Consider the following 14,307-nt stretch of genomic DNA (forward strand, 5'->3'; position numbering starts at 1 on the left):
GTCTCTGCTCCACCCCCTCTGGGGAGGGCTGCAGACTACCACATGCCTCCCCCGATACATGTGGAGTCGCCAGCTGCTTCTTTTCACCTGACAGTGAGGAGTTTCGCCATGGGGACGTAGCGCGTGGGAGGATCACGCTATTCCCCCCCAGCTCCCGCTCCACCTCGAACAGGCACCCCGACCGACCAGACGAGGCGCTAGTGCAGTGACCAGGACACATACCCACATCCGGCTTCCCACCCGTAGTCCTGGCCAATTATGTCTGTAGTGATGCCCGACCAGGCGGCATAGTGGCGCAGTGGTTAGCGCGGTCTTCTCACAGCAAGAAGGTCCTGGGTTCGAGCCCCGGGGTAGTCCAACCTTGGTGGGTCATCCTGGGTCGTCCTCTGTGTGGAGTTTGCATGTTCTCCCCATGTCTGCGTGGGTTTCCTCCGGGGGCTCCGGTTTCCTCCCACAGTCCAGACATGTAAGTCAGGTGAATCGGCCATACTAAATTGTTCCGAGACATGAATGTGTGTGTGTGTGTGTGTGTGTGTGTGTGTGTGTGTGTGTGTGTGTGTGTGTGTGTGTGTGTGTGTGTGGACCCTGTGATGGCCTGGCGGCCTGTCCAGGGTGTCTCCCCGCCTGCCCCCCAATGACTGCTGGAATAAGCTCCAGCATCCCCCCCGACCCTGAGAGCAGGATAAGTGGTTAAGATAATGGATGGATGGATGCCCGACCAAGCCGGAGGTAACACGGGGATTCGAACCCCCGGATCCCCGTGTTAGTAGGCAACAGAATAGACTGCCACGCTACTTGGACACCTTGAAGGCTAAACTTGACATACATATGCACACAAGATATTTTGCTTGGCCATCAGCTTTGTGACGAAAGTGGCCGGGAGTGTCTACTGCTGCACTGTATGGACAGGTGCTTTAGATGTTGTATGATTTGCATCTGGATTAATACCTTAGAGATAGCCCATACTGTACATAGCTTTACAACATTACATTACAGTCATTTGGCCGACACTTTTATCCAAAGCGACTTACAATAAGTGCATTTAACGTAGGACATCAGGAGAACTACTAGTCATCAGAGGTCATAAGTGCATCTTCTCTCTAAACAAACATCTACGAGCAAAACCAGTGCTAAAGTAAAAGCGCAAGAAAGAGTTTTGTTTTTTCTAAATGAGTGAATACAATAAGTGCTAAGAGCAAGTAACAGGGTAGTAGTTCTTGAAGAAGTGAGTTTTCAACCTGCGCCGAAAGATGGGCAGCGACTCCGCTGTCCTGACATCAGTGGGGAGTTCATTCCACCACTGTGGGGCCAGGACAGGAAAGAGCCGTGACCGAGTCGATCGGCAGCAGGGGCCTTTGAGCGACGGGGCAACCAGGCGTTCCGAGGCAGCAGAGCGAAGTGGTCGGGCGGAGGTGTAGGGCTTGACCATGGCCTGGAGATAGGAAGGAGCTGTTCCTTTCACTGCCCTGTAGGCTAGCACCAGAGTCTTAAACTGGATGCGAGCAGCTACTGGGAGCCAGTGTAGGGACATGAGAAGGGGAGTTGTGTGGGAGGACTTAGGGCAGTTGAACACCAGACGAGCTGCAGCTTTCTGAACAAGCTCCAGAGGTCGGATGGCCAACGCTGGGGCGCCAGCAAGGAGGGAGTTGCTGTAGTCCAGCCGGGAGATGACCAGAGCCTGGATGAGCACCTGTGCCGTCTCATCGGTGAGGAATGGGCGAATCCTCCTGATGTTATAGAGGAGAAATCTGCAGGAGCGAGCAACCGATGCAACGTTTGCAGCAAACGACAGTTGGTCGTCCAGGATCACACCCAGATTCCTCGCAGTCCGAGTTGGCGTCACCATGGTGTTGTCAATGGCGATGGCCAGGTCTCGGTGCAGGCAACCTGTACTAATCCTCTGCTTCAGTTTAATCCATCATAGGCAAAGACAGGAAAGGGTAACCACAACCGGATAATGTGAATCAGACCCGGTTAAGGAAGCAGCCATTCTCCAAAGAGCTAGAAAAACGTATCCGCTGCCCACGTCCGCCCTTCACATGAAACTCAAAATCATCCCCTTTTAAGTAAAGGAGCTTTTCAACCGTGTTGGAGAAATGGCAAAGGGTCTACCTTGCATCCTCATTGTCAGGCTCATGACTGATTGCATGCTATCCTCTTGCTTTATCACAGTTTCTGCTAGTAATAAAAGAAATACAGTCCCACAAAAAACACAATGGCAAATTGGCTACTGACTATTCATAATGAATCCCCTGTGTTTAGTAACGACTTAACCCTCACTGAATAGAGATGACTTCAACTTGGACTTACCTCAGACTCAGCTGAATGGACCTCCTTTGAGTCTTCCCTAGCTAGGACTTTGCTGTTCTCTGTCTGGAAACCAACCTTGGGCTGCCTGAGTGAGCCGCTTACCGTGCAGCTGAAATTGCATGTACTGCACCTATTCCGGTGTGCCTGAACATGGAGTATCCTGAATTTGGCAGGTAGAGGACAGCCTAATCAAACTGCTATTAAGTGGGAAATCTGTGGGGCTGCACCACAGGATAGGTCGATAATGAAGGCTTTTAGAGAACTGTCGCTGTGAGAAATGTGAGTGAGGATGATTTTTCTTTTTTTTAAAAATTTAAGCAGGCTGAAACTGACTTTAGATTGCCTTGTCTCTTTTCAGATAGAGGCTGGAGCACAGGATAGACGGAGCTTATTGGGCGGAACAGGAAGCACTCAATCAGCACCGATGTGTCATACTGATAGCTTGTCAGTGGGTATTTAACAGTGAGCAAATTGAACAGGACAAATTCAACGCTACCGAAGGGCACATTAGTGGGATTTCCAGATAGACATTATATACAGATGGCTCCACTCAGAATAGCATGGGGTATTTACGGTTTACAGTTAGCCTATACCTCTGTTTGTGGGGATTGCAGTTCGGTTGTGCTTAACATAGCTCACCGCTTAAAGACTTCAAGGGATGTGAACGCAGTCATCCGCCTCATTATGAGCCTCATTATGAGTGTGTAGAGTTGTCATTGTCATAGATTTACTCTGTCGCCGCTGATGATTTTATCCCTCTGCCTTAATTCATCTTTCAGTTTTGTCCCTCTGAACGGAGGGTACAACAAACAGCTTGTCTCTGCGATACCTTATGCTGCCAAAGTGGTTTTCCCTGTCGTGGCTGTCCGCATCTCAAGACTTCCCATCATATTCTCTTCCTCTGAATGCTATTTTTAGCTGTTTTGCTCTGATTATATAATTTATATAAAGGAAGATGAGAAATTGTGCCAGGTTGGAGCGGGATTCAGCATGGAGGTGGGGGATGGGGAGGGGAGGGGCAGAAAGGGTGGAGGGGGAGATAAGGAGTAAAGCTCTTCTCCCGCGAGAAGCGAGAGGATTCCTGATACTTCCCCTCCACTTGAGCCTGTTATCCAAACCCGGACACATCTCCAATCCACCTCGGCCTCCCAGCCGAGAGGTTGCAATTTGAACAGCTTTGGCAAGTTTCGCATGCAAAGCAAGTATCACTGTGCAAGATGGAGGAATGCACCCCTGACAGTAGAATGAGACTTTTCATAGAGCAAAGCTAGAGGATAGAAAGTCGGATAGATTGCGAGAGGGGAAAAGCGTGAGAAAGGAGAGAGGATGTGTGGCGTGTGCGTGTATATGTGTGTGTGTATGAGAGAGACAGAGAATGACGGAGAGAGAAAAAAGAGAGAGGGCGACTATTGTAAGTTGACTTGAGTCAGCATGCTGATGCTGCCAGGCCTTCTCTCTCTCTCTCTCTCTCTCTCTCTCTCTCTGGGCTGCACTCTGAATACATGCCAGGATTAGAAATTCTGGAGAGCAGTTGGCAAAACAGGCGGCCTGATTATAATGGAGGGAGCTCCGTCGCAGCATGAAATATATAGGCCAGCACAAGGCAAGAGGAAGAATTGCCCAGTGAATCACTCAGCCCTGCCTGGAACATGACTGGCGGCTGCTGGGAAAGGGGATGGGGTAGGTAGGGGGTGGGGGTTGGTGGGGGTAGAGGGGGCGCAGAGCTTAACACAGCAGGCTGTTGCTCAGCTGTAGAGTGGGAATGCTTGTACATGAGGGACGTACAAAACCCGGGGATGGGGGATTATGTAACAGTATAACAAACATATGTCTGGTGATGCCACGACGCACCGAATGAATTAAAAGAGGTAATAAGAGCAAAGAGACAGATTCAGGGAATTCTGGGGAAAAATAAAATAAAGGAGAAAAAAAAATGGAATTCGCTGTTAGGTATTCGCTGTTAGGTATTCGCTGAGGATAGCTAATAGACTCTGGATGGGCATGGCTGTGTGGATGTATCTAAGCGTGAAGTGGTTAACTGAACCATGTCACCTTCAGGAGGTTCAAGCTGGCCTGCTGCTTCCTGATTCAGTCCTGTCACAGAGTTAACGTGCCATCATCTGAACAACCCTGCTCTCTTAAACTACACACACACACACACACACACACACACACACACACACACACAAGCTCATGCATGTTTGCACTCACACACATAGGTGCATGCACACACACACACACACACACACACACACACACACACACACACACACACATGGACATGCACACACAAAACGCACACACGTTGCAAATCAGAGGGTTTGGCAAACTAGACCCTTAATCAAGTTGATAAAACAGTGTTGAGTGGTTTCTACTAAGATATTTAAATAATCTCTTTTCCTTTTTGTTTTTTTCTTTGTCTGTCTGTCTCTCTCTGTACAGTTTAGCTCTCCATCCAGAGCGTGTGCTGGTGGCCACAGGACAGGTGGGCAAGGAGCCTTACATCTGTGTGTGGGATTCTTACACCGTCCAAACCGTGTCCATCCTCAAGGACACGCACACACACGGCATCGCCTGCCTGGCTTTCGACCTGGAAGGACAGGTGCAGTTATGACTCAAACGCAAAGCAACAATAACGCTAACGTCCGTGAGCATCCCGCACAAGTCATGCACAGCGCCGACGACAATTCTCTTGTAGCTGAAAGTTGTTTTTTTTTAAATTACGGCTTACTTCTTTCGGTGAAGTAATAGGCTCTGATTTGGAGAGAGAGAGAGAGAGAGAGAGAGAGAGAGAGAGAGAGAGAGAGAGAGAGAGAGAGAGAGAGAGAGAGAGAGAGAGAGAGAGAGAGAGAGAGAGAGAGAGAGAGAGAGAGAGAGAGAGAGAGAGAGAGAGAGAGAGAGAGAGAGAGAGAGAGAGAGAGAGAGAGAGAGAGAGAGAGAGAGAGAGAGAGAGAGAGAGAGAGAGAGAGAGAGAGAGAGAGAGAGAGAGAGAGAGAGAGAGATGAGTGCAAACAAATTGGACAGTTCAGTTGGGGTTTGCCGGCAACAACAAAACTCTGCAGCTCCACTTAGTTGCCACAGACTGGCTGTTGGTGCATGTCTGCTGGACTGAGCTTCTAAATCATCAGCAATTTCTCCGGCTGTATTTGCCGGATAGCTGTGCAGATACACACCCTGCTCAGAAGATCTAACTCGAAACGGTCAGCGGAAATGTCTCTCACAGTATTTCTCACCGTGTCTCGTTCAGGTGAGAATGACACTCCAGATCTCTTCAGGCGTTGAGATTTTTGAAAGACCCGTTCGACTTTACAGAGATGGTCACAGGGTGGTTTTGACTATCACATATCAGCACACTTCAGGGACTATACAGAAATACATGTTGGCATGTGTAGATATATATTTATCACTCGAGCACCACAAAAAAAACTCCTCTTGTCAAGTCTTTTTTTTTGTGGAAACATTTGATCTTTATTGCTCCCAGCTCTGTGCAGACGTCCCACTCGTTACGATTTATGTACAGGAATCATCCTCCTGTTGTTGTTTGGAGCATTCATATCTGGAAAATCAATATTTCACGGATCAAACTTTGGGTTTTTATCTTCGTGAGTCTCTCTCGTCCTCCCATAGGAGCTCTGAGAGCAGAGTTATACCTCCTCCATTTGCAGTGGAAATGACCCCATGCTATTTTCTCGGTTGGGCAAATCTCTGGGGGATTTAGATGGGATGTGACAGTGTTTAAAGCCAGAGGAGGCTCCCTCGCTTCTCAGTGTAGCGTCTCTATTTACTCCCTCATCTTTCCCTGTCACCGGAGCTGGGAAAGTCAGGAGTTGAGCTCAGGACTGTCTGGAGGAATCCCTTGTTTGGTTACCCCGTCCATCTATTAAAGCGATGTCAAAAAATTCACTGACATTCGAGATGTCTCTTCTAGATATCTCAGCACAAGCTGCGGTCATGCCGAGTGGCAAAAAGAGACCCACTTGAATTGAATTGTCTTTGAATTGTTTTTTCCCCTCCTGTTAATACATACAGTATTGCCTTATATGGTTTCATGGTTTGGGCTAAGGTTAGGGATAAGGTATTACAGACACTGCATTATATTCCTTTTAAGGCCATATTTTGGGAAGGGTATTAATGTGCATCTCCATATCACGTTTGCGAATAATGCCACTATTACATTAATTATCAGAATATTCCAGCTTTTACCATGCAAACAGAACTGATACAGTGGTAACATGTTTTAATGGCTCAGTACCCTGATTAATATTGACATGCACCAGCTATCACGTTTAGGTTTTTATGAAATCTGACATGAGCTTATTCCAGCTACTGTAAATGGGCAATGCACTGATATGATATTTCCAATACAAACATTATACATTTGTCATGCCTATACAGAATATGCAAGTTTCCTTAATGGTAGTAAATCATAAAGACTATAACAGGCTCGTTATCATGCACAACAGCTTCGCTGGGTTTCATCGCGCCGGGGCTCGTTTCTCCTCATTAAAAAACAGACTTCTCTGTAAGTTTAAACAGTCCAGATCTGCCTCCGGAGGCTTCTCTACATGACCAAATCTTGATTCCATGGCGTATCAAAGAGGACACCCACCATCATGCAAAGCAAGTTTGCAGAGTGGAGATGGATTTCCATAAGTGCTGCTCTCCTCTCTTCTGCTCCACTGCTGCTGCTGCCTACTCACTCAGTCAGCTATAGGAGGCTCCTCCAGCAACAGCACTCCAATGCTCACTTAGAAGTGCCAGGGGCTGGACAACTGTTCTGTGCTGTAGCCATTATTAGCCTACCAATCTTTTCATTGTGGCCGGCCACGGTACGGTGGAAGTAGTTTGCCGGCCCTGATCAACCCAGTATGAAATAATTGCAGTTATTCAGTGTGTAATACAAGTTTTGTTTTCTTTTGCCTTCCTGTGCAGTGTTTAGTGTCGGTGGGCCTGGACTCCAAGAACACGATCTGCGTGTGGGACTGGAGAAAAGGGAAGGTTCTGGCTGCCGCTCCCGGTCACACGGACAGGGTAATGACGTCCTCTTCTTCCTCTGACGCAGTCACAGGCTCAATATTGACCGTCTCAATCAGCTAGAGACGCGGGATGGAGCTCCTGCTCCTAAAAGGCATAAACAAGTTAGGCCTGATTGATTGTGAGCTTTCCGGGGCCTGTCTGAGGGGACACAGATGAAAAGATGGGTAATGAAATGGAATTTTAAAAAGATGGAACACAGGCAGCTTTTGTTTTCTCATTCGGCCCCCGCACTGAAAAACAGCCAGCGCGCATGCGCGCGCGCACACACACACACACACTCACACTCTCTCTCTCTCTCACACACACATGCACGCACAAGAACGTGCTCTCTATTTCCTCTCTTTGGTTGTTTTTTGCAAGGAAGAATAACAAGTTGAAATGGCTTTTAAATAAATTGGATTTGAATTTAACTTGATAGAATGCACTGCGGAAACCACCATGAACGATCATGATGCTGATGAATCAAACTGAATCAATTATTCCCACTGACATGTCTATGTTGTTTCCTCAACAGATATTCGACATATCTTGGGATTTGTACCAGCCGAGCAAACTTGTAAGCTGCGGTGTCAAACATATCAAGGTACGGCTGCTTTCTGGTTATGTTTCGTAGATTCTTGCTCCATTTGCATAATATCTCGTAACAGATTAGGATTTTCAGGAAGTTTGAAGAATCCAGTTGTTCCGTACCCCCCCCCCCCGCCCTGTCTCCTTAAGCGGCATGACCGTATCAAAGCCTTAAAATAGATGTATGCAAATTCATTTTATTCCGAAGTCCATGGATATTAGACACTGTGAACATAAGTAGGACAGGCAGTGGCTCATAGAAATCTCTCCTTTCAAGTTTCATCTGTGGTAATCTGAACCGCAGAGTGGGGAAGTTTCTTCTTCTATGGGGGAACTTGACTTTGTGGCACCCAGCTCCCCCTTTTCAGCTTGTTAAGAGTTTCTACTGTATAAACTGCAGCTGTTCTTGGCCCTTTTCAAAAACGATCTCCGCCACTGCTTTTTCCCCCCCACAGAAGAGTGCCATTCATGAATCTCCAACAAGTTCTTGGAGGTATCTCTGCCAAACCTTCCTCTGGGGTGTCCAGTAGTGACTCCAGAGTGGTTTGGCTTTAGGAAACAAGAACAAAGAGCCCCAGAAGAGGCCTATTTCCAAAATGAATAGTTATCAGACATACACACCTCTTTAACACCAAACAGAAGTTGTGGGTTTTCACGCAGATCAGCTTCGGTGTGAAAGGGTGTGGAACTCAAAATCATAGGAAATCGATCCTGGATGTAGCACAGCAATCTTCGGGGCATCGGCACAGCAAATTTTCCAAGATTTTGCCGGTGTGAAGGGGGTCTCACAGAATCCCAGTGTTCGCATATTGATGTGTTGTGTTTGGTATATAAGTTAAACACACAACGAATGACAATGAGGGAGGGGGGGGATCGATACTGAAGGTATCAATACCATCCTGAAGTTTCCTTTGGAGACTCGATCCTCAAGTGAGAAGAGTCTTCCTCTGCTCCTCATGCATGTGTTTTTCAGCCAGCGGTCCCTGCCAGTCACATGAGCAAGAACTGAGCTATTGTGGTAGCCTACATATTCAAAGCATGTTGATGATCAGACAACTTAAAATTATAATAATAAGGATATTATGAAATTACACATTATCAAATTATATGAATTAGGAAAAGTATCAGTGTTGGTGATACTGGCTGTGTTATTACTTGGTACTGGATTGAAACAAAATTTTGGGGTATGGCCCATCACTAATGACTGTGCATAGCCGCGTTCCAGATACTATATATATGCAAAGATGACCGTTTCACATTATAGTGGCCAAATATTCAAGATAAAGTGCCTAGCACAGATAAGTGCAGACATGAAGTGCATTCAAATACGTGCAACACAGTTCCTCATTTCACACCTTCCTTATGTCCTGAGTTTAGAAGATTCACTGATAGAGGGATGAAAGAGGTTTTGTACTTGTTTGGGTATATTTTCCTGTATTTAACTGGAACCCCATAGGGTCTATCTGAGGGGAGCAGTTTGCATTCTGAATACAGGACATGGGAGGGGTCAGCGATAATTTTCCTAGCCTGTTTATTGTCTTCTCGAAGAGCATTTGTAATATAATATACTCTCTTTCAAAGCATAAGATAACATCATTACTCTCTATCCAACCCAGAACAGCCCAAGTCTGTGCAAAAAGTAGTCACTGTTGGATCTTAGTACATACAGAATTCACATGGACATCCCGAGACTGATGATAGTCAATAGTGTACCCAAGTATTGTAAAAATGAACCTGGGTAATACAAGCGTTACAGTGTCTGTATCCTGAAGTCGCAAGATGGCAGTGCCATCAGAAAACTTGACAACCAAAGTGCTGGGATGACTGCTTGTACAATCGTTTGTTTATAATGTAAACAGAATGGGAGGATGGGATGGGACATCCCTTCATATTCTTGACTACATAATGTAGCACCCCTGCTGTTACTACAGGCTCGATGTAAATGGGGCTGATGATATGGACAGGACTGGGTCGGACGTAATTAAAATGCAGTGTTTTGCTCAGTGTGTGTGAAAGGAGGCTTTCCAGGAAAAAGGTGGAATCTGAAAGATGGGTCTCAGCAGCGATTCCAGGATCTGAAGTCCAGGCAAATCACCAGGATTGTGGGGTGAACTTGTTAGTGTAGAAATGTGCCCACTTGCCCTGCAAGGCTTAATGCTGGGGCGTACTTAAATGGGTTTGATGCAGTCGAGTGGGTTACTGTATTTCCAAGTGGAGTAGGGTCTCACTGATGACTCCCTCCCTCAATACGGCTTGACCGGCCCTCCTCCTCCTCCTCTTCCTCCCGCCCTCCCCTATGGTGATTCCCCTTGTGAAAACCTCTCTTCCACGGGACCCTGCCCAGAACCCCTTCCACCGCTCCAAACGCCCCCCCCCCCAGTCCCTGTCGTGTCCCGGCCTCCCCTGCCTCCAATTTTTCCACTTTTGCTCTGTTCTCCATGTTTTATGACACCGAGGCGATCCAGCAGCTGTCCCACATAATTCCCCAGCCTTTACCCCGCGGACCATGTGACATCTGCTCCCCGGCCCTGCACTCGCTCAGTGATTATAGCACTCAGTGCATCTAGGAGATTTAGCCTCAGTAATCCGTTCACTAGCGGGCTGCTGAAAACACGACCTCTGTGACGAGGACCGAGGAGGCAGGCAGCGTTCACCTCCCCGCTCGGCTCTTGCTTGCTAATCATATCACAATTAATGTTTCCTTTGTTGAGGGCTACTCAGACCTTGGTGTGCCCTTCCACAGCCCATAACCCCCCTCTCTCTCTCTCTCTCTCTCTCTCTCTCTCTCTCTCTCTCTCTCTCTCTCTCTCTCTCTCTCTCTCTCTCTCTCTCTCTCTCTCTCTCTCTCTCTCTCTCTCTCTCACACACACACACATGCAGAGTCCGATTTCTTAATCAGCTTCAGAGGTGATCTTGTCACCTAGTCAGGCAGTGGGATGTATGTGCATGTGTGTGTTCTTGTACTTCTATCTTTGCGAGTACCAATTTGACTTTTTAACCATCAGAGTGAGGACATTTTTGCAAAGGGAAGACATTTTGGCCGGTCCTCATTTGTGCAAGGGTCCATTTTCGGGTTAGGATTTGGGTTTAGGGTTAGAATTAGGATTAGGTTAAGGTTAGAGTAAGGGTTCATTCTAGATTAATTCGTTTTAAAGGTTTTCCATTAAGTGTTGGTGGAGTTAACCAAGTGACTGACATGCAACTAATCTTGAGCTCAGAAGACAGCCTCCACTTTGCCCATTTGTCACAGGAAGTTTGTTTGAGTAAAAAATTATTCCGACTGTGATTTTAATGCCATAACACAGTGCATCCATACTGTTTACGAGCTCTACTTTTCATTGTACCGCAGACCCACTTCTCATTTCGTTCCCAATTTTCCCCTTTTTGCCAATCTACACGCCTCCTTCTCTGTCTGTCTGTGATACCTCTTTCTCTCAGTCTCTCTCCTCTCTTGCTCCCGGCCTCATCATAAACCCCCTCCAGCATCCCATCTCCTCTCAGTAATTCAGCAGTGCGGGGATTAGCTGGCGCCTGTGTCTCCCTGCCTTATCAGTTGCAGGCAGGGAGGGTCGTGCAGTCACGCCGCGTCGTAACCCCCCCCCCCCCGGCACTCAGAGCCACATTTTGTGACATGACCCACCCTTATACCTGCCCAGATTACTCACACACCTGTGTTCTTCTTTACTTAACCTCAATTCTGCCTGCTACAACCATCACCCTACCCCCTATCTAACAGTTACAAACCCACATGCACATGCACACACGCATGCATGCACATATGCATGCACACAACCCTTCACTATTTGAATCAGGGGAAGGATAGTTTGCTGTTGTTGAGGTAAAAGCCTCAGATGTTTGATGGCAGGTCGCGATCTTGTCCCTGTGATGCTTGCCCGTGATAATCGATCCCCCTCCCCGTTAACACGCGGCAGCCCTATCAGTCACTGAGGTGAGATGGTAGTGAGACGGGAGCTGACGGGCTATTAAGATAGAGGGGCTCATTTGCGCATTCTATCCGCCTGCTCTGTGCAGACAGGATTGTCTGTTGCTGTCTCATATTGAAAAAAAACTAAACAAAATACGGTGCGCCAACACCTGCCGACAGCTTTTAACATTTTCCCAGTAGCGGCATCCAAGGTTATGTATTTTTTCCACTTGAATCCGGGTTTCAATGCATGAGATAAACAAACAAAAAAAAGGGTTGTTTTGGGGGTGGGGGGTTCCTGCTTTTGATAGGACTTAAAAAGGTCATGTCATTCAGTCCTTTTTCAGCTGCTGCCGTCTATGGTTTTTTTTCTCCTCCCAATCACGTGCCAGCAGTCGGGTCTCAGTATTGGAGACAGGCACCGTGAGCCCTGTGATCTCATCTCAATGCAGACGGAGCATCTCTTTCTGTTTGATGGATTTAGCCCTCAGATGAGGCTGTGCCCGTGCATGCCAATGACCTTGTTCATAAATCATGAGCCTGTGTTTTTGTATGTGTGTACGTGTGCTAGTGTGTGTCTTTGTCTCTGCATACTGATCAGGTGGTTACAGCGCTGACTCCCAGCATAAATTCACAATTTCAGATATCTGTGTGTTTGTGTTTTTTGTGCGTGTGGATGTGGGCTGGTGTATAGGTGTGTGTGTTGGTGGGTGGGGTGGGGGAGCTAGTTTACACTTTGCTTGTTTCTTGTCAATAGAGTACAGCATGTACTTGTCTATATTAGTGGGCTGTGCTGTAGACGCTTGTGTTTGAGTGTAGATAGGTTCTCTGCTGTGTACGTGTATGGATGGGTTTGTACAATTGCAGGTGTATTTGCATAAATGTGTGCCATCCAAATATCTTTCATGTTTTGTTTACAAATACCTCATAATTGTCTATTTGCCCATTCGGTGTAGGATTACATTGGGGATTATTAGCCATTGTAGTCTCTTCCTGTCCGTTTGTTTGTGTTTGCAGTTTTGGAGCTTATGCGGCAATGCTCTGACCCCTAAACGAGGTGTTTTTGGCAAAACCGGCGATCTCCAAACCATCCTCTGCCTTGCCTGTGCGAAAGATGAGGTCACATATTCGGGTGCCTTGAATGGCGACATCTACGTCTGGAAAGGGATCAATCTGATGCGGACAGTGCAAGGAGCTCACGGGGTAAGCTTGTGCACAGCGATCCCAATTTGTCTTGGTGCCCCGCTGTAACGTCTGGCTAATGTGTCAGTGCCCAGTGGCGTGCGCTGTGGCAAGGAGAATGCTAAACAGGTCCCTGCCCAGATCAAGGTGATGTTGAGCTACAGCTCAAGTTGGTTTCGCGTTTCCAGCAGCCCCGACACCCACACTTTTGCTAAAGGCAGGAGCATTATCACAGTCAGACACAAAGTCGCTTCATCCTCTTGCCTACATACGTGCGCCCCACTATTAAGGGCGACTCTCTTTCGCTGATGTGCTGCAGTTAGATTCATATCATTGTTCCACGGTGACCACACCAACCCATTTGTGATTGCTTTTTATGTGATCCACATGAATGAGTTAAAGCCTGTTTATAGGGTGTCCAGGTGGCGTGGAGGTCTATTCCATTGCCTACCAACATGGGGATTGCCGGTTCGAATCCCCGTGTTACCTCCGGCTTGGTCGAGCATCCCAACAGACACAATTGGCCGTGTCTGCGGGTGGGAAGCCGGATGTGGGTATCTGTCCTGGTCGCTGCACTAGCGCCTCCTCTGGTCGGTCGGGGTGCCTGTTCGGGGAGAAGGGGGAACTGGGGGGAATAGCGGGATCCCCTCCACACGCTACGTCCCCCTGGCGAAACTCCTCACTGTCGGGTGAAAAGAAGCGGCTGGCGACTCCAGATGTATCAGAGGAGGCATGTGGTAGTCTGCCGCCCTCCCCGGATCGGCAGAGTGGGTGGAGCAGCAACCAGGACGGCTCGAAAGAGTGGCATAATTGGCCAAGTACAATTGGGTAGAAAAAAAAAGGGGGGGGGTTTATAGAAAAACAGCATCTCATGGGCCCATTGCAAGGTTGATGCCTTGAAGCATCATTGCTCCATTTAATTTTGCTCGGTGGCAAGGATCAGTGTTTTCCTACACAGAATTAAATGATCTATGGGATCAAAAGCTGGGTGAGGGGATAAGGGGATGGGGGAGAGAACAGTAGCTGTGGTCCACATCCATTCCTGCTGTTTTGTGCACAATCCACCATCAGCTTTCCATAGTCGCTCTGCGTGTATAATCAGAGCTTTCGAGTATAACCCCCCCCCCCCCAAAAAAAAACCAACAAAAAAAACCCCAAAACTTTCTGAGCGATATGTCATCACCCATCTAACCATGTGTTATCTTGGGACCACAGTAACAAGTTTTGTAATTGTGAAAGTCTGTCTGGCTGAGCAATGTCGTTATGTTTGCCATAGCCAGGACTGG

The 14,307-nt window shown here is 47.5% G+C and overlaps 1 protein-coding gene across 1 annotated transcript in view; it reads left to right on the forward strand.

Moving 5' to 3' along the window:
* eml5 (EMAP like 5) overlaps nt 1–14,307 on the forward strand; it is a 45,776-nt gene that overhangs the window by 7,682 nt on the left and 23,787 nt on the right. Inside the window, exons 2-5 of the mRNA XM_056295474.1 lie at nt 4,753–4,912; nt 7,243–7,341; nt 7,862–7,930; nt 12,857–13,042. Of these exons, the coding sequence (XP_056151449.1) occupies nt 4,753–4,912; nt 7,243–7,341; nt 7,862–7,930; nt 12,857–13,042 (514 nt within the window). The remainder of the gene's footprint in view (nt 1–4,752; nt 4,913–7,242; nt 7,342–7,861; nt 7,931–12,856; nt 13,043–14,307) is intronic.

The sequence above is a fragment of the Lampris incognitus genome, chromosome 16, assembly GCF_029633865.1.
Source record: "Lampris incognitus isolate fLamInc1 chromosome 16, fLamInc1.hap2, whole genome shotgun sequence".
Lineage (NCBI taxonomy): Eukaryota > Metazoa > Chordata > Actinopteri > Lampriformes > Lampridae > Lampris > Lampris incognitus.